Below are 20,688 nucleotides of genomic sequence, written 5' to 3' on the forward strand. Positions count from 1 at the left end.
GTGTCAGGGGAGATAAGGGAAACGCAAGTGTCTCTGTTCCACTCTAAAGATGTTGTAACTTTGTCACAAGGACAACCGTCTGGCCTTGAGTCGTCCCTCCTCAGCTTCTGTAGGCCTGACGGTAACTCACATGATAAACGTAGACATAAAACGTATGCTATCAACAAGTGCATTTCAATATGAGTCATTATAGTGAGTGCTCCACTAAACGCGAAGCAGGCTGTGTCTGGTTTAAGCAGAGGAAATCATTCTTCAAAACAAAGCATTAAGAACTTAGTAAAGAGTTTGAGTTTGTGATTTTACTGGTGGATGGTCCAGCAAATGCTTTTCTCCATGGACATGTTATTGCTTTGTCTGGAATGTTTCACAGTGTGGTATTAAACTTTTCTATCTCAATGGAGACTAGACCAGGTCAGATCTGTGGAAAGGCAACCCTTCTCACAGTCAGAATGAAGTTTTTGTAAGTATTTTTGAGCTATAAAACCACCTGTAATTGAATAAATCAAGGTAGAGCTGTTGGATCATTCCAGACAGAGCAACCAAAAAGTACAAAAAGTTACACTGTTTTTAAAGTTGATGTGTTCAGCCGTTTTGAAACCCAACAGAAGTGGCCAGAATACATTGTAAGAGCTGCTCATTTCCATCACTTGAGATCCTTTAACCCCAGTATCGTATGGTGTTGGTAATGGCTAAAGAACTGGACTCTAATGGAAGAAAATAGACTTTTAGCCTCTTCCAGACAGAGGGAGAGGGAGGGCGTAGCCTGTCTTCTGCTCAGTCATCAGGAAGGATCTGCAGGGACTTTGATGAGAGCCGAAACATGTCAGATTAAACGATGGGCCTTTTGTTTAGTGTCTCAGATGAAGGAGGGGATGGGCACACTTCACACTTCACCAACAAAGCAAGGGAATGAGGGTGACAAGATGGAGACCAAAAAACAGTGTGAAAAAGTATTAGACAATCTCAAAGTACACAAAAACTATTAAATATGTCTGTAGTTTAAGCTTAACTGTGTAACTTTTTTATAGTTGAGCATCTGCCACCTCCTGTCTCCATGGCTTTGCCTTGAATGTTCCACAGTATGACATTACAAATCTCTCATTGTTCAAGTACAGGTGTTTTTATTGCAAAAAATTATGATCTCGTCTGTAACTTGGTTTACTGGCAGCCTTCCCTTGCCTCCATGGCAGCAGTAACATCTCCATGGAGATAAGAAAGTGACAGACCTTCACCCAGACAGTTTACACATTGTACAATTGAGTCAAATAAAGTTCTATGACTCAATAAAAATATATATCTGGTCTAGTCAAAATTATTATCTCCAGTTCCCAATTGTACTTTTGCCTGGTGTTATTGTTCCTTATAGGGCCGTCAGAGCAACGCAGAATAGCCAGGCAGTTAAATCCTTCTTTCTTCTATACTAAAGGAATAGACTTGATGCTCAATACTGATACCGATACCACAATACCACAATGATGACTAAAAACAAAAACACATAAATCGTAGTACTTTCTTTTATATTACCACGTGGTCTTATATCTGTGTAATCCCTCAGTGATCCAGGTAGGTTCCATAGTTGTCCATGGACATATACTGGTCTATGTGCTTTTATACTTGTTCTGATACATCTCAAGATCATTCTAAAGCTATTCAAGAATTGTATTGGTATTGAAGTATTGATACCTGCTCAAATGAGTAAATAGTTTCGATACTAGTTTTAACATCAATTAGTATCTTATGTTTGATACTTTTGATACCCCTATCTCCAGTTGTAGTAAATGAAAATGTACAGGTATTACTCACAATAGTTTTTTTATTTTATTTTCGATTTTTTTTTTCTAATTAACTCTGCACCTGTAAACACCCCTCCTTTTTAAAATTGCAGTCAGACAACGCAGTTCCAGGCTACTTTCTCCGTTGTCTAAAATGGACACAGACAAGATGGAGTGACTTGAGGAAGGAAGACGTTCCAAATATGTTCGAGGAAAAGCAGAAAGGAAGTGAAAAAGAAAGAGGGGAAGAGGAGAAGTGTGGAGAGGGGACAGTGTTTGGGTGGTGAGTTTTTGTGGAAAGGGTTCGGATAAGGCCGTGCAACAAAACAGGAACTAGATTATAATAATGCTTTCGTCTGTGTTTCCTGTGTCCCTTGAATCTGTGCTTCTGATTGGACGACGGCAAGCCAAAGGGAAGTTTACCTCTGCACAGGGACAGCGGTGGATCGGACAGTACTGAATCAATAGGAAAGAGTTTGGGTCATCCCTGAGCAAGTGTGGTGCACATTTGGTTCAATTGATTTTCAGTAATGTTGATTTGAGAACATGGCTCCCAACTAATGTCTAAAATTTGGTGATGTGACACAGACAGCGCTTCTGGTCCATGTTTTCATATTGACAAGAAATACATTTGAAGGAAGGGGGTTACCAGAAGTGTGTGACAGAAATGTTAAAGCTCTCAGGAGTCATTTTTGCGTAATTTAGGATCTTTAAGTCATCTTAGAATGTTGTTACCTTCTCAGAACCATATCCAGAGTTGTGTTTTCTTTCATTCACACATGTTTGAGTAATCCTTTTATTATCAGTCTGTCTACATCTCCAAAATGCTCTATTCTACCTTATGATGTCATTTAGTGATAGTTTTGAAGTTGACAGCTATCTTTAAATTTTTGTTCAGTAAAGATGGGCAATTCCTGGGCTGAAATGATTCAAATGATCCAATTGAAGGTGTAAGGAGTTTAAAAACACAGTGGAGCACATGACATCACAAGGTGGAAGCGTGTTTTATGTTTGAGAGAAGACTGCTTTAAACGAATATGCAGGATTTGAGCGTTTAAACATGTGCGAATGAAACAAAACACACTCCAGGTATGTTTTTTGATGAGGAAACGACATTATAACATAGATCAGGAAATGGTATAATATGGGCCCTTTAAGCATTGTAACTTTGAGCCTAATATCGGCTAGAGATGGTGCACACTTTGTACAGTAGCTAAGTAGTTCAAAGGTTGACAGAAATGCATGAACATTTACTTTCAGATTGATTCACTTGTCAGAATTCATTCACTAGGGCAACAGTAGCTCAGTTGGAGTGTTTGTCCGCTGACCCACAGGTTGGGTGTCGTTGTGTCCTTGGTCAAAACATTTTGCGTGACCTGAAGGTGGAAAAGCGCTATATACAGTAGAATGTAACTGTTTACCATTTACCACAAGAGAGAACCTACCAACAAAAGCTAAACTACACTAAGCATGAAGTCAACCTCCCTAAAACATTTTCCAACTCAGAATAAATGTATTTGTCCCTGAGAGGCCCTTTAGAGCCGTAGGCACTTAAAAACATGTGCAAACAAAGCAACAATCACCAGGCATCACCCCAATCTGGAATATGTGGGGCCATAAAGGATGACTGTGGCACTATTTGATTAACAATATGATAAACTCTTTGTAGACTTTTTTTTTAGGCCTTTATGCAACTAAAGATAATGTCAGTAGTCAACTAGGAAGCATTTTTAGCAATTATATTTTCTTTCTGTTTTCTATGTGCATTTTTATTGAGATTTATAGGTGGTATTAGTGTATTATCTTTGTTAGAAAACATTTTTTGTCATAGTCAGTTATTCAAGATCATTCTGATTAATCATTGTAACCCTTTGCTGTTTCCTATATTTCTTTTCATTCATCTGCCTGTTGATTGAGCACCTAATAGAGATTGACAGATATGTTTTTTGTTTTTTTTCATGGCCGATATCGATACAAATTATTTAGAATCCAGGGAAACCAACGGCCAATAAGCTCTGCCGATATTTTTGGGTAGGTTTTGATTTTTCTCCTCAAATTATGCCATTTAAATTGACTACAAACTCATCCACAGCCCTTTTTTAAAAAACACAAACCTAGTCCAATTTTGTCCATTTATTTCTTTGTATTAAAATGTTAAAATAAAGCTTTGTGTGTATTTTTAGACAGCAGATTGGCCAGAACAAAACATTGGCCTGAGCTGGAGATTTCAGGCTAAAATGTAATAAGTTTGTCCATATTTTCTCATTGTCATAGCATGGTGGCTTTGTTGTGGTCTCTCTACTGGACTATTTAGTGTCAGACATTTACTTGGGGCTCACAAACAATTCCATAGTAGCTGCTTGGTGAAATTGACCGATTTATCCCTGACCTAATTCCTCAGCGGTTCAGTATTTTCTTTTGAAACCAGTGCTGCCGTGGTTACCAAACTCACTCGGCCGCGCTTCAATGCTCTGCTTGTTTTCAGTTTATTTATTTATTTATTTTGAGGATGATGTGGTTGTGTATTTGCATGTCCACTGTGTTGTACAGAGAAGCAAAACCGGTCTTGATCTACTGTTCCTCTGTGTATCTATGCACGTGCTCGTTCAAGTGGGCTAAAAATGCAGCAGGGCAGATGGCTGCTCTCGCTATGAAACCACATGGGAAACACAAGTGCCAGTGTCTTTTGTCGTAAATATTGTCCAGCAAAACAAAACGTGAGTCTTACTGTAGTATGACCTCCCATTTTCTTACTTTCTATTAAACCTTGGTTTAAAGGCCCCATATTAGTCAATTTAAAAAAAAAACATACCTGGAGTTGTGTTTTGTTTCATTCACACAAGTTTAACTCATAAACCCCATTTTAGGATGTGTTCTTCACTCAGACAGAAAACATTGCACCTTGTGATGTCATGGGGTAATACAGAAAGTGCTCCACTGTAATTTTAAACTCCATACACCTTCACTAGAATTATTTGGATAAGTTCATGAGCCCTGGAATTGGCCATTTCTATTAAACTAAAGGGACAAGCTGTTAACTTAAACTTCATGACATCACAAGGTGGAACAGAGATGTAGACAAACTAATAATAAAGTGTTACTCAAACACGTGTGAATGAAACAAAACAACTCCAGGTATGTTTTTGAGGAGTTATCAGCATTATAACATGGCTTAAAACTCACAGGAACCCTTTGTGTTAAATATAGGATATTTAATGGTTAATAATGGCAAGAATGAGAATTTTCGAGGATTTATTAAGTTGGAAAGAATTTTTAAGGGGAATCTGTATGTTTATGGTTAGTTGCACATCCAACCATATGAAGTTGATTTACGTGACCAGTCAGATTTAGCTAAACTTTACAAAGATGAGTGGATCTGGAGCTGTGCCCTGTCTCACTGATTTCAGAGGAAGTGATTAACAGGTGGATTAACTAATCGGATGCAAGCTAGGCTCTAGTAAGAAACAAACAGGAGGAAAAAAAACAACCAAGAACTGAGAAACAACATGGATCGTCTCAACAGCTGAAGCACCAAACTATTACTTATCTCAGCTAAAGTTATATATTTTGTTCTGAATGATTTGATTAAATTTCATGATGATGTTCTGAATGTTAGGAGAAATTTCAAGAGCAGATGTCTTCCGCATGTGGGAGACATGTGATACACATTAGCAGCTGTGGTTGGACCATCTCTATTATGGATGGAGGATTTTCATGCTCTATGGTCAGATTCCAAACGCATCTAGATTCAAATAGAATGCAGTGACTGGTTGGTCACACAAGCAAATCATAGTAGATTAATTCCTTATAGGGCTGACATGTCCAAAACCTGTTTTTATTTAAATGTATTCAAAGCAGAAGGCCACAGACTGGTGTTTAATACAGTGAGTCATTCATATCAGATGGGCGCATTAAACAGAGCTTGGACCGAGCCTTTGTACTTAATGTCTTGGATCCTTAATTCTAGGTCTGTACCACCAGTCAATGATGTAACTGAGTTTATCATAGAATTGCATTTACATTAAAGGTCCTACAGTATGCAAAATTGACTCATGAGCTTTAAACTATGTTTACATGGAGGTGTTTTGTTTGTTTCACACGTTTGAGTAATCCTTTATTAGTCTGTCTACATCTTCAAAGCTCAAAATGTTCTGTTCCACCTTGTGATGTCATGCAGGGATAGTTTTCAATTTAACAGCTGACGTAGATCTTCCAAATTATTTTTCTGAATGTCCATGGAGTTTAAGAACACAGTAGAGCACTTCCTGTATCACCACATGACCTCACAAGGTGGAACAGGGTGTTTTCTATTTGAGAGAAGAGTTCAATGTGAATGAGCAAAACACAGCTCCAGGTATGTTTGTGATGAGTCTACAACATTATAACATAGATCAGAAAATAGCGTCATATTGGCCCTTTAACAACATACTTTACCATTTGGTCCAGTTCAGTAGGAGGCGTAAGGGCCAACAAAAGCCTTTTTCTTGTGTGTTTGACTCAGGAAAAGTTAGTGCTCAACTGTTAAACTAGCCCATGTTCTTATAAAGATTATTTATGGATGTTTATTGTATAATTCAAATATATACATTTACATTAACATTTAATATTTAGAAATGGGTTGATAAATCTCATTTAAACACACAGACAGATGGAAGAGGCTGCACCCACATTCAAAAGAAAAATTTCAACAGGCTGGTTTTGAATGACATTTATGAATGTTTTTGGAATAGTGCAATGATCTGAATATTCCAACAAATCTCCCTGTATCCTCCTCCTCATCCCTCTGTCCTGGGTAGTAGGTTGGAGATAAGGTAATAGTGCTGGACCAAGTTTATACAGTTTAACAGCCCTACATAAATTCAACATCTCATCCCAAAAATTTTAGTTTAATTAGAGAGAACATAGAGTTTAGATTTGACCAGTGGTGGATCAAGTGCTCAAATATGTTATTCAAGTGAAAGTACAGATACAAGTAAAAGTAAAAGTATCACATGAAAAAGTCTACTTCAAGTAAAACTATTGAACTACCTGTTTAAAAGCAATAAGAGTAAAAAAGAAAAGTATTTTCATAATTAAAGCATCAATTGTAGTGATTTTGATGAAGAATTTAGCTGCTTTGAAGTGATTTTTGTAGCTGTTTTTGTGTATTTTGTGTGTGTTTGCTCAAAGTTGGTATGTTAACTCAAATCAAATGCGTTAAAAATAAGTCTCATCTTTATCAACAGGTCTCTAAAGAAAAGTACTTTTTACTTTTCAGTCGAGATCTAAAGTTTAGTGGAGAGAAAAGCACAGATAAACTCTCAAATGTAGTGAAGTAAACATAAAAAAATATCCAGTATAAGATTTGAAAGGTACAACATTTACGTAACAGTATTTTACTTAAGTATTGTACTTTTACTTTTGTTCATGGTTATCTTCCAGCACTGGATTTGTCCCATTAAAATCTCTGTGTATTCTCCTCACTGCTCTGTGCTGTGTGTAGGTGGGAGATAAGGTGACGGTACTGGACCAAGCTACAGTTTACCAACCCTACATAAACTGTTGAATTATTCGACAAAGAAAAAAGATTTGTCTTATAGTACTTCAAGTGTCTGTGTATCCCCCTCCTCACCCGTGTGTCCTGTGTGTAGGTGGGAGATAAGGTGATGGTGCTGAATCGATTCGGGCTGTGGCAGGAGGTGGTGGTGGCTCCAGTGAACCACACCTTCCTGATCCCCGACGGTATGAGCTTCGAGGAGGCTGCAGCGTTCCCTGTGAACTACATCACCGCCTACATGATGCTCTTTGACTTTGGACACCTGCGGCCCAACCAGAGCGTGCTCATTCACTCCGCCGCAGGTAAGAACCACGAAATACAAACAGGACAGGGGTGGGCAAGAAACGCTTTTCTCTTGGAGACAGATCATGGTTTTGATTTTATTACAATGTATGTAAACTTGGTAGCTTTATATGAGGTCATGATTTGATTTTTATCACCATATTGCCAAGGCTTACATGGAAAACTGGATTTTACCCCCAACATTCAGCCAAAATATTCTATTAATATGTTTGGAACTTTTACTGTAACTGTTGTAAAAGGTAAAGTCTGAACATCCAACACAATCCAGTGTGCTATGTAATTTTATGGGTGGGGAAACTACTTGTCTCCTTGGAGATATGGTTTTGTCTGGAATATTCCATATAGCATTAAATCTTAGATAGATACTTTCTTTATTGATCCCGAAGGAAATTCAAAGTTTTGCAGCAGCAGCAGCAATGAAACAAACATAGCAACATAAAAAAGACATTTAAAGTTAGCAGTCCATCCTCTTGTATTCATCTTTTATAGCAATGCATTGTACAGACATGCTGTGTGGGACAAACAACTTGCACTGTCTGTGCACTGTTAATGGAGCAGGACAGGAGCAACAGCCTGTCCCCAAAGGTGCTCTCCTGTGCAGTGATGGTGTTGTGTGGTGTATTCAGTTACTGGTGTTTTGGGAAAACTGGCATTCTCATGATGAGTGGGTCACCTTTTCACAGATCTGATCTGACCTGGTGGCATCACCTGCTTGTTTGGTGATAATTTTAATGTCACACTCCAGTCAAAGTAATGAAATCTCTGTGGAGGAAGCCCCACAAGAAAAGTTACATAGTGCACCTTTACCTTTTTGAATATTTCTCATCTCTAAAACCGACAGTAAATATTACCATTAAAGTGACCAAACCTGAGCCACACAGAGCCTTTATGTCACACGTGTTTCTAAAATGGCCCCAGTCTGTCGTCATGTGAATCCTGTGATCCAGGGGAATTAAACGCTCTGATGATGCAACGGTCACATCACGCCTTTTTTAATCACTTCAGAGACACTGTGTGTGAAACTAATGAAAATCAGGCTCAGCATGAACAAAACCTCAAAATGGTGCCCCCTGCATTTTCTAAGATGAACAAAAACGTACACTGAAGATGGACATTTACAGCAAAGGTTTTATTACATGGAAAAAGCATTTGTTTTATTGCCACTTTTATTGAATTCTTTATTTGCTTTATTTCACACATTTTCAAAAAAAAAAAAAAAACATATCTTGCCATTTTAGACTTACTGGTACTTACTTTTCTGGTGAATGATCTACCACCAACTTGTCTCTGTGGAGATATTATTGCTTTGCCTGTTGCATGGCATTGACCTTTTAACCTTAGCTAACTTGCATATTTTCATTTATGGGTGTTTTTCTTTCTTAAAAATATGATTACCAAGATAAGTTTATTCCTATACTGTGGAACATTATGTCCAAAGCAACAGGATTTCCATGGAGACGAGCAGGAGGTGCATCCTTTACACGGAAAAGTTACATAGTGCACCTTTCAAGTCATTTTGCTTTAACAAAAGAATGACTTCATATTAACCTCTAGTACACAGTTTACCAAGCCCACATAAATTCAGTACGTCATTTCAAAATGTTACAGTTATATTTATTATCCAACAAAGAAAACACTTGTGGATTTGTACCGTACCAGATGTTTTGCTTGTCTGCACCTCCTGTTTTCAAATCTCTTCCTCTTGTATGTTATGAATGTTGGACCAGATCCCATTAATCCCATTGTATGAATTATAGTTTTGAGATTTCTCTGTGGAGCTTCTAGCACCTGCCACGCGTACTGAAAGGTCAACGGTCGTACTGAGTGGGAGTGAGAGAGGCGAGTGAGGACCTCAGGGAGTCAGTGCACCTGTTTTGGGGTGTGCTACGTTGGACTTGATGTACACAAATTTGAGCCAGCTGGACTGAAACACTGCTAGCCAGAAGTAATTGTTCCCAGTTTTTGTTTCAGACAAAGATATCTTCCTTTTGGGACAATGTGGAGGTGGTAGAGGTAATAATTCAATACTGGCATAAAATCTAACTACGGAATTAGTTGGATTTAGGTTATGTTCCATTGGATTAACAACCTTATATTGACAGGTTAATAGCTGTCTATGTTGAAGGAATACCTAAATAAATAATCCATAATGTCTAGTAGGGATCTAATATATATAACTGAAATATTGGTCTCTCCATAATATTGTGGACCATCACAATATATATGGAATTACAAGTCTTCACTTAAATTAATAGTAGGGGTGAAGCAATAGCTAAACAACAGAGGGAACTTCATAGACCATGATCCTTTGCTCCATTTCTTTGCAGGCTACATGTGGACGTAACAGTTATAAGCACTTTTAAATCTTAGTTCTTTGGGTTAAGTCCTGCATTTTAAAAGGAAAAACGTAACATATTCAGGTTTGTTAGCCTCTTTAAAATATTGCTATTAATATTGTACTGAATGATTTGGATATGGTTACATCCCTAATGTCTAGGGATTCACCGATCTGATACTGCAATCAGATATTTGCTCTGATACCGAAACATTTGCTGGATCGGATATTGATTCAGCCAGTATCCCAATTGGGGATATAAATCGATGTAACTGAACTATTTGATGGGATAAGATCACGTACCACAAGATCTCGTGAGACAAAATTGCCACAAGGTTGTCCACACATGAGAAAAATGATCTCGTGCGAATTTACCTTTGGTTTGGACAAAAAAAAGAGTTAAGAGCTGGTGAGTTATATAATCTGAGAAGCTGTAGTTCCAAAAAGCAGTACTACAATGACCGCTCAAGTATTACATAAATTAAATAAAAATAGTGCAGCCAAGATTGTGAAATGGATTGCATTGCCTATTTATTACAAATTATTTACAAATCTTGTTTCGTCTCATTCTCGTGGACCCAATCTCGTGGTCTGTCTCGTCTCATGAATATTGTGTCTTGTGGGACCCCTACTATTTACTGGTCTTAATCGGTCCAGAATGGCTCATCATGTTTTATTTACACAAAGTTGCTCTGTAGTTACACGAGAGATAAACAACAGCACCAGAACACATTTGGATCCGTTTTGTCTTTTTTTATTTTGACAGGAATTTAATACAATTGTCAGTATCGGCACTGGTATCTGTTGATATCAGGGATCAGCAGAGTGCGTTTTTAATAATGTTGCTATAATAAAAAATGCAAAGGGAATTAAACAAGCTTGCAATTTCTCATTTGAGCTCTAACACATGTAAACACAATTCGACAATATGCAGCCAATTAAATGTAAAGGTCGCATTTAATTCAGCAGAAATATCTCATCAAATATTAACTCGCTATTTACACCTGATGCACAAACAACATTCAAGGCAACACTGGAGAAATGTGTGTATTTGTATCAGTCCTTGGCTTGTGCAGAGATCATTTTAACAGAAAAAGTTGAATAGCAATAATAAGTATCTCAACATTGTTATTAGTATTACATGATCTGTTAGAAGATGTGTTTAGGGATGTCATTATACCAAATTTCAGTGTTTGATGATTATTTATAAGAAGAAATATGATGACGTTACTGTTGTCCATTAAATCTTCATTCTTATGTGACCAGCTTTATGAATAGTTAGACTCAAATGGCAAGAAAAAAGCACCATATGTCTGTTAACTTTTCTGTTATGAAATGTTGCTTCCAGTTATTACTTAGTTTGAATAATCTTTGCATCTTTAGGTGTATGGAACATATTGCTTTAGTATATAGTCTTTAGTATTGAGTCATCTATCAGTCTGATGTGGTGAGTGTCAGAATCATCCCAGACACTTCCCCTGATATCTTCTTTCTTTTGGGCACACTGCCAGCCTCGCCTTGCCTCTTCCTTTCTCTCTCCTCATCTCCTCTCCTCTCCCCTTTTTTCCTCTCCTCCTTCTCTCCTCTCCTCCTCTTCAGCTGGCCCGAAGATCAACGCCGTGAAGCTACAGAATCGTGTATGATGATGAGTCTGCTCTACTGTACATCTGTGATCCATTATGGGACACTACATGACAGCCCCAGTGAGAGAACAGGCATGTCGGGGTTGGACTCTGGACAAGTCCTGCAGAGTTCAGTGTCATCACCTGGTTTTGAGGCTTTGAGGAGACCTGGGAGGCGTAGTCATGATTTGGGGCTTGTCTAGTTCTGGTTTGGTCCTGGTTTAGTATTGGTTTAATCTTTGTTAAATCCTTGTGTAGTCCCGGATTAGTCATGTTCAAATCACTGTGTAGTATTGGTGTATTTTTTGTTTTAGTCCTGGTCTTGGTTCTGGTTTTGGTCTTGGTCTAGTCTTGGTCTACTTTGGTGTAGTTCTTGTTTAGTCCAGATTTGGTCCTGATTTAATCCATTGTTCAGGTCTTGGTCTTGTCTTGGTCGTCTTGGTCTTGTCTTGGTCTTGTCTTGGTCTAGTACTTGTTTGGTCCAGATTCGGTCCTGATTTAGTTCTTTGTTCAGGCCTTGGTTTCATCGTGTTTAGTCTTGGTTTAGTGTTTGTTTAGCCTTTGTTTAGTCTTGGTGTAGTCTTGGTCTAGTCTTGGTCTAGTGCTTGTTTAGTCCAGGTTCAGTCCTGATTTAATCTTCTGTTCAGGCCTTGGTTTAGTCTTGGGACTAGTCTTGGGTCTAGTCTTGGGACTAGTCTTGGGACTAGTCTTGGATCTAGTCTTGGGTCTAGTCTTGGGTCTAGTCTTGGTCTAGTCTTGGTGTAGTATTTGTTTAGTCCAGGTTCAGTCCTGATTTAATCCTTTGTTTAGGTCTTGGTTTTGTCTTGGTTTAGTTGTGGTCTAGTCTTGGTCTAGTCCTGGTTTAGTACTTATTTAGTCCAGGTTTGGTCCTGATTTAATCCTTTTTTTCATTCCCTGGTTTAGTCTTGGTTTAGTCTTGGGTCTAGTCTTGGGTCTAGTCTTGGTCTAGTCTTGGGTCTAGTCTTGGTCTAGTCTTGGTCTAGTCTTGGTCTAGTCTTGGTGTAGTATTTGTTTAGTCCAGGTTCAGTCCTGATTTAATCCTTTGTTTAGGCCTTGGTTTTGTCTTGGTTTAGTTGTGGTCTAGCCTTGGTCTAGTCCTGGTCTAGTCCTGGTCTAGTCCTGGTCTAGTACTTGTTAGTACTTGTTTAGTACTTGTTTAGTCCTGGTTTGGTCCTGATTTAATCCTTTGTTCAGGCCTTGGTTTAGTCTTGGTTTAATCTTGGTTTAATCTTGGTTTAATCTTGGTTTAATCTTGGTTTAATCTTGGTTTAATCTTGGTTTAGTCTTGGGCCTAGTCTTGGTCTAATCTTGGTCTAGTCCTGGTGTAGTACTTGTTTAGTCCAGGTTTGATTCTGATTTAATCCTTTTCTCAGGCCTTGGTTTAGTCTTGGTTTTGTCTCGGTTTTGTCTCAGTTTTGTCTCGGTTTAGTTTTGGTTCATCCGTTTCAATCTAATTTGGTAGTGGTTTAGTCCAAATTTTAAATTTTTGATTCAGTAGTCCCTGTATCAGTCTTGGGTTAGTCTGGGTTTGATCCTGCTTCTTGCTTCAATCTAATTTGGTCCTGGTTTAGTCCAAGTTTAGTCCTGATTTAATCCTTGGGTCTGTTGTATTTGGTTCAGTCTTGGTTTAGTCTCTGGTTAATCTTGGGCTAATCTTAGGCCAGTCTTGTTTAGTCCTAGTTGAATCCTGAGTTAATCCAGTTTAAACCCTCCTTTAGCACAGATTAACCAGATTTAGTACATTAATTGTTTGTTATTTTAATATTTATGTGAGGTTTACAGTCGGACATGCTTAGACCTTGTTAATACATGGTTTAGTCCTGCTTTAACCAGAGCGAGTACATATTACATGAACTGGTGCGGAGTCATTGCTGTGAACATCTGTCACTGTCTGGATGCTGGGGCTCCCCTGGTGTTTCAGAGTGGTATGACGGTCCCACCCATTGACTTTCCAAATATGGGATCAAAGTCCTCTGCTGTGACAGGAAAGATGAGAGAGATGTGACTGGTATGGCTGTGTGTTTTCATAATGCTTTTAATATTACAGAAGGCAACCGCCCATAGTCAACACTTATAACAATATTTGTTTATCATTATTAAAGCTGCCTTCACTGAAATGTACACCCATCCTAAACTGGAGTTGGTTTAGTCATTGTGTTTTGTTTATGTTTTTATTAATATGATGAAGCTTATAGGGCTGGAAGATTTGTGGATATTTCTTTTTTCTTTCTTTCTTTTTTTTTTCTCATTTTCATAAGATTTGCAATGTCTGTTTTAATAACAGGATTCTGTTCAAATTTACATTTTAAACCAGTTCCAGAAGAATTCACAAAAAGATTGAAATGTGAACTGACAGACAAATACAAGAATCACATTTTAGAAGATCATCTTAACTACTGGGTTGGCATATTTTATGCAGAATTAGGCAGGATATTTTCAGCAAATGTTTTATTGTTTGCTGTGAATTAAAATTGTGATTTCATTCATCTTGCAGCCTGAGATTGCTCTGTTTTTTTGCAAGGAGTTGGTGAGCTGATACTATAATTCTATCAGTTAAAGAAAAGTATCTGTGTGTTACAAGTACATGTACACTAACAGTTGGTAATTTTGTTTGTTTGTTTGTTTCTTAAAGTGACCAGGTGTGAACAAAGAAATCTAGTAAAATTAAGTATGAGGCATTGTACATGTTTTCATAGCTCTACTTTACATGTCCATAAACAATATTTGTCTGTTTTTTTTTACGTTTGCATAATAATCAGCAGACTGCGGGGTGTACAGTACAAAGGAAAGAATAACATTAAGTTTTAAGCAGTAAGTCCAGAGTTTCATTACTCTTACTATGCTATTTTAAATCAACATGTTTGATTAAATGGAAATGGAAACTTAAAACCGTACTTCAGAACCTTCTCTATGGATATAAATAAGTACTGTGGAAGGAGGAACATCATTTCCATAAAAGATGTCACAGCAGAGGACACACGTTTTTCAGTGCAAAAAACAGGCAAAATGAAATAAAACAAACATGATTTTTTTAGTCTATTTTTTGGCTCAAAAGTTACATACTGTTATTGCTTTATCTAGAATGTTTCACAGTACAAATTAAACCTACCTATCACAAGGGAGTCAAGGAGGTTATAGCACTGCACTTACAATTCAGATCTGTGGAGAGTCGCCCCTAGCCTGGTTTCACTTGGTGGAAACCGTCTGACCTCGCAGCATAAGGATTTGTTCGCTCGACGGTAGGCAGGTACTTTTTTATTCAACCAATTGCTGCTATTCGGTCGTGACGTATGTAATGTGCCAAATCTCGTAGGAAGAAGGGCAATAACGTCTTTCCGCTTGATAAAATTCAGCAAATATTCTCTTTGTTCCAGCTTTAAATCCTCGATCTCGGGAATCGTGTCAACACAGAATGTCTGTCTTGATCTACATCCATCTCAACCGCTTTGTTTGCTGTTGTGCTGTACCACAAAAGAGACCGAGACAGGCGCATGAGTTTGACATCATGACTTCAATGCCTTCATCATGGCAATTCGCTGATTGGTCAGTGCGCGGTTTACAACTTTTGGGATTCTTGCAAACCGTCTAGTGTATTTCGATTCCTGAGCTAGCCGCTGGAGAGAAATGAAACTGAGCGGAGGCACTAGGTGGCACCAGCCTGGATAATTCACCCCTATTCACAGAAAGAAGTATTGTAATTTTGAACAATAGGAAATAAACAAATGCATTTAATGCCATGGAACAGGTAAAGCAATAAGACAAGTAGGTAGCAGACCCTTTACCAGAAAAGGTACATATGGTGGTCCCCATGATGTCCCCTTTTCCTATATTACACCTGAACCAACTGACAGCCTGGCAATGTCACCTCAGCCTTTTTATTAGATCACATATTCTGCATTATCCAAGAGTCGAAACCTTGACCCTTTAACACTGAAGTCATTGAGTTCACCCTGCCCTTTCTTTCCCCATTTCTTGGAGATTATTGCACATTTTCTATCTTTTCTTGAAGCCAGTCGTCTAAAGTGAACTCCAGTGACATTTAACTGTTCTGGAGAAAGCGTCACAGTGGGGTTGTGGTCGCCGCCATTTCATCAATTAAAATTCTCTACATCCCCTGAGCATTTCCAGAAAACAGATTGTAATCTCTGTTATTCAGAAAGTTCAATGGGATCAAAAAGTTATAAAATGGATATAAATGTTAGACATTCTGTTTGTCAAGCCTGGTCATCTCAGCTTCAGATGTACACGAAATGTTATCAAAAATCAACCCTTATTTCATTTACAAGTGCATGATAATTGGTTAATATCTCCATGGAGACAAGCATTTGAGTGACCCTTCACCATAAAGTACACAATGCACTTTTTAAAGTATAGCACAAGTAACCAACTTCTTTATGTGCACAATGTATTTCTTACGTAATATCCTCAGTGTAGGCATTTTTTTTCTATGTAGTTGAACAAAATCTGTCTTACAGTTGTACAGATATATTGTATAAGAAGCTCTTGAGGTTAAATAAATCTGCTATGTACTGTCTGCACGTAAATTATAAAGCATTTTGTTCTTTGAGATTCAGGACAGTTAACGTTCTAGTCGTTACCTTGACAACAAACTCTGCTCTGGCCTTTGAAAGTAGTGAAAAGCACTTATAAAGTCATCATGGTGAATAATTATAATGCTCTGAATGATGCATAAGGTAAGATTTTCACCATTTATCCAGGAAAATCTACATTTTTGTGGATCACCAGGTCAACTGTTCACTCCCTACTGTAGTCACCTTCACCTTTTTGTTAATGACAAGATTAAAAGACAAATCAAAAAGTTCATAAGAAACATAATCTCTCGCTTGTTTGCCACTATTGTCACAGAATACAATGGTCTAATTTCTACAAAAAAGTGAGAGAAACACTGAATATTTTCCTCTTATGGATGCAATTTTGAGCACTTTAGCCCATTCCATGCGAGAATATATTATTAAAGCCCATGAATTCACACTTCTTTACACTGCTACTGTAAAACTCTTCGATTTCTCACTTGAAGTACAAAAACCACTGCATAAACCACTCTATAAACATCACCGTTCACCATGTATCTGTCTTGTTCTGTGCTCGGGCCCATTAGTCATCCAGCCTCAGCCTAATCCATATTAACCAGCGTGTTTACTGACAGTGGTCACGAGATCCATATCCAGTTTACATGAATAATCTACCACATCATTACCACTATTTATAGAGGCTTCATCTTATTTGGCTCCTGGCAGCTATGGGTAAAAAGATCATTCATTTCGATTGGCTTTATTGGATGTAATGGTGTTTGTACAATGACATTATCCACAGCCTGTATTGATGTTTGTGTCAGAATAACCCCGAGTCCATCGGCGCAGCTATGAGGGTTTAAGCAGATCCACGGGAGCTGTGAGATGTGAAGGCAAGTCAATGTAATGTCCAATACAGCTGAATGAGGTATAATAGGATCAAGAAAGTGGCTTTAGGTGAAGTTTGATTTGCCAAATATAATTACGACTGATGTTTTCAAACTTTAATTAGTGCATTATTGCAAAACGCGTTTGATCAAAAGAAAATGAGAAGCTTTTTGTCCTAATGGTGGCCAACGGGTATCGGTGTTTATTGTGTGTTGTGTAACTTTTCTGTCAAATGCTTTGTCTGGAATGTCTCACAGTATGGTATTAAATCTTTCTATCGTCATCGAGACCAAACCAGACCAAGTTACAGGTCAAATCTGTGGAGAGGGAACCCCACTTACAGTTAGAATGTCTGTTTTTCTAGATATTTTTGAGCGATAAAACCACATGTAATTAAATTCCGTATTTTCCGGGCTATTAGGCGCTCTGGATTATAAGAGTCATTAAATGGTCTATTTTCAAACTTTTGTCACAAATAAACTGGACTTTAAACGAAACACAGCAGTTAGATGGATCAGTCAGACTTTGTTTGGTCCGTTCACGGTGACTCTGGGCTTTGTTCAGTTGTGGCGTGTAGGGAGGGTGCTGTCTGGGACCGCTGGATTGTCGGCGTGTTCACAGTGACTCAGCTGTTCAGTTGTGTCTAGAAGTGGCACATTGCACTCGCTTTTTCGGTTCGTTCCTCTGTTCCATTCGTCGTTGGCCTGCAGTGATGAGTGTGGCTGCGGGTGTTTGTCGCTGTGCGGTCGCTGTCTGCTCCGTGTGTGTTTGCGTGCGCTGCGGGTGGTGCGGCTTTGTAGTTTACTGAAGTCGTGCTGGGACACCCGAGTGGATTCATGTATAGGGCGTTCTGGCTTGCATGGTCGTTTTTTGATGGGGTTAGAGGTTTAAGAGCACATCTAATAACCTGGAAAATACGGTAAATGTAAGATAGAGCTGTTTAATGTCATACTGTGGAACATTCCAGGCAGAACAATGATCTCTCCATAGAAACAAGGAGGTGATGGACCCTCCATCGAAAAAGTTACACAATGCACCTTTAAATCTCCATCACGGACTGATATTTTGTTTTGGTCGCCTTGGTACCTAAAGAATACACATAAAACTTTATTTGAAAATTTAAATGTGAAGAAATAACTGCACAAAATGTGACTACACAATTTGTTTATAGATTTGTGGTTAAAAAGGGCTTTGGGTGAGTTTGTAGTTGAGAATTTGGGGAAAATAATGAAAATCCACCCTTCATATCGTCCCAAAAATATCAGCCGAGCTTATCGGCCTTAGGTTTCTCTAGATTCTAAATGTATCATCCATGAAAAAACCCATATCATTCGATCTGTAATGGTGTAATATATGGCACAGTGCACATGGGTCAGCTCAAGGCTTTGGGTTAAAATAATGAATATATATTTTAAAAAAAGCATATAGAATAAAGTCCCGCTGTGACCATGACTCAGAAAAGATTCTTATTCTCAGAACCTTGTTAAACTTCCAACAATTACTCTTTGGCAATTGTACTTGAGGGTACAAAAATCCCTAATTTCAAGATGTACTTATTGAATAGAATTTCTTTTCAAAATATGTCTCTCAGTATTGATTTCATGAACGTAAGCAATATCGACTTTTCAAAGCCTAATTGCATTTTAAATTATACAGTTTAAATATCCAAAATGCTTCCTCCAGAGTTTGTTTTCTGCTCCACACCACAAGCTTTTACTGACACAGGACATCTCCATTAAAAACCACCAAACATCATTGACTATTAGACATGACTGAATCGCAATCTCCCTTTTAAATTGCGTCTAATGGCAGCTCATGGTTTGTTCAATTTTGTACAACTTTTTGTGTCAGCTTAAATTGTTTTCTGTTTTATTGTTTGTCGAGAGATTTTCTTTTCATAATAATATCGAAATGTGTTATCCTGCGTCACCACATGCAGCTGACCTCTCCATCCCCTTCTAACCTTTTACTTGGATCATCTGACCGGTCCATGCTTCTGTCTGTCTGCTGACCGCCCCCTCCTCTCCCACGTCTCTTCCCCTTTCTCTCCTCCCTTTCTTTCATTCTCTCATCCCAGACTCTCTCTCTCTCTTTCTCTCTGCTTCTCTATCCTCTCTACCGTCTCTCTCTCCTCTCTCCCACTATTTCTCTCCTTCCCTCTGTCTTCCCCATCTCTCTCTCCTCTCTCTCCTGTCTACACCCCTCCCCTCTCTTCCCTCTCTCTCTTCCTTCTAGCTCTCCTCTCCCACCCACCACTCTTTCTCTCTCTTCTTTCTTCCCTATGCCTCATCTCACTCCTCTCTCTGTCCTCTAACTGCTTCTCTCCCCTCTTTCCCCTTTCTCTTCCCTCTCTGCTTCTTTTCCCTCTCTCACCCCTTCTCTCTTCCCCTTCTCTCTGCTTCTCTATCTTCTCTCTCTTCTCTCCTCTCCCCTTTCTCTCTTTCCTCTCTCTCTCCCTCTCTACTCCCTCACCTCTCTGCTTCTCTACCCTCTCTCTCTTCTGTTACGGTCTTCACTCTCTCCTCTCTCTCTCTCCTCCTTCTCCCCTCTCTCCTCTTGCTGTCTACCCTCTCTCCTCTCTTCTCTCTCTTCTCTCTCCCTGCTTCTCTACCCTCTCTACCTTCTCTCTCGCCTGCCCTCTGTCTTCCCCATCTCTCTCTCCTCTCCCTTTCTCTCTTCCCTCTCTACCTCCCTCTCTATTCTCTCACATCTGTCTCTCCCCTCTCTCTCTACACCAATCTCTACTTCTCTACTCTCTCTCCCTGCCTCCCTCCCTTCTCTCCGTCCGCCTCTCCCCTTTTCTCCAGTATGAAGTAAGGCCTAGAGTATGATTTGCCCTCAGCTGCCTCTCTCGTGGGCTGGTTCTGCTCCTGTCCCAAACAATAGAGGCTTGTGCTTCCTCCCATCGTGCCTGTGTCCACCACTGCTCCACCACATCTGCATCCTCTTCCCCCTCTCCTGTCTCCTCTCTCTTCTCATCCCTCACTTCAAAAATAAAATATGGACATGACCTGAAATGACGTGAATTCAGAATATTAATCTCGTGTTTTAGGCAGTAGTTAAGCTCCTGCTGGTACTGGGGGGAAAAAAAGTTGGCTTTGTAAATGGTTAAGAGATCCAAAAGTTTTTATCGAAGTTAATTTGTCGTCAGTACCTGTACAGAAATGAAGAAAACCCAGGTCTATAATTTGAACTTGGCTTTTGACTTTATTTGACTATTTTATTTGAAATTGCTGGTTTTAATTTTATTAGGGAGAAATACCAATATAATACTAACACTTTTAACAGACGAGATATAAAAATAAAACAATACAGAACTAGCTTTTTGACTCATTTCATAAAAAGTAAATAAATGTGAACATATTAAACTTTTTTATTACTATTATTTGACTTGTACCTGCTTATCTTGTTATTGCTTTGCCTGGAATATTCCACAATAGGGCATTATATATTATACTGCTCTTTCTTGAATTTATTCTCTTAAAGGTTCTTGCCGTGGGTGAGGTTGTCAAAGATCTGAAGTTTAACTTGACCTGATGGCGTCACCTATGTGGCGTTTTCATGGAGATAAATTTAATGACATACAGCAGGACAGGAAATGACGTCTCCGTGGAGAGAAGCAGGTGACAGACCATCGGAAAAGTTGCACATTGCACCTTTTTGCTGTTTTCTGATCTGT

General features: G+C 38.7%; 1 protein-coding gene across 1 annotated transcript in view; it reads left to right on the forward strand.

Annotated features, from left to right (window-relative positions):
* The window catches only part of LOC110161520 (synaptic vesicle membrane protein VAT-1 homolog), a 78,825-nt gene that overhangs the window by 6,455 nt on the left and 51,682 nt on the right, over window positions 1–20,688 (forward strand). The window contains exon 2 of the mRNA XM_020926273.2: window positions 7,403–7,610. Coding sequence (XP_020781932.2) covers window positions 7,403–7,610 — 208 coding nt within the window. The remainder of the gene's footprint in view (window positions 1–7,402; window positions 7,611–20,688) is intronic.

This window comes from Boleophthalmus pectinirostris, unplaced genomic scaffold, assembly GCF_026225935.1.
Source record: "Boleophthalmus pectinirostris isolate CB_2022bp ecotype Guang Dong unplaced genomic scaffold, ASM2622593v1 HiC_scaffold_17, whole genome shotgun sequence".
Taxonomy (NCBI): Eukaryota; Metazoa; Chordata; class Actinopteri; order Gobiiformes; family Gobiidae; genus Boleophthalmus; species Boleophthalmus pectinirostris.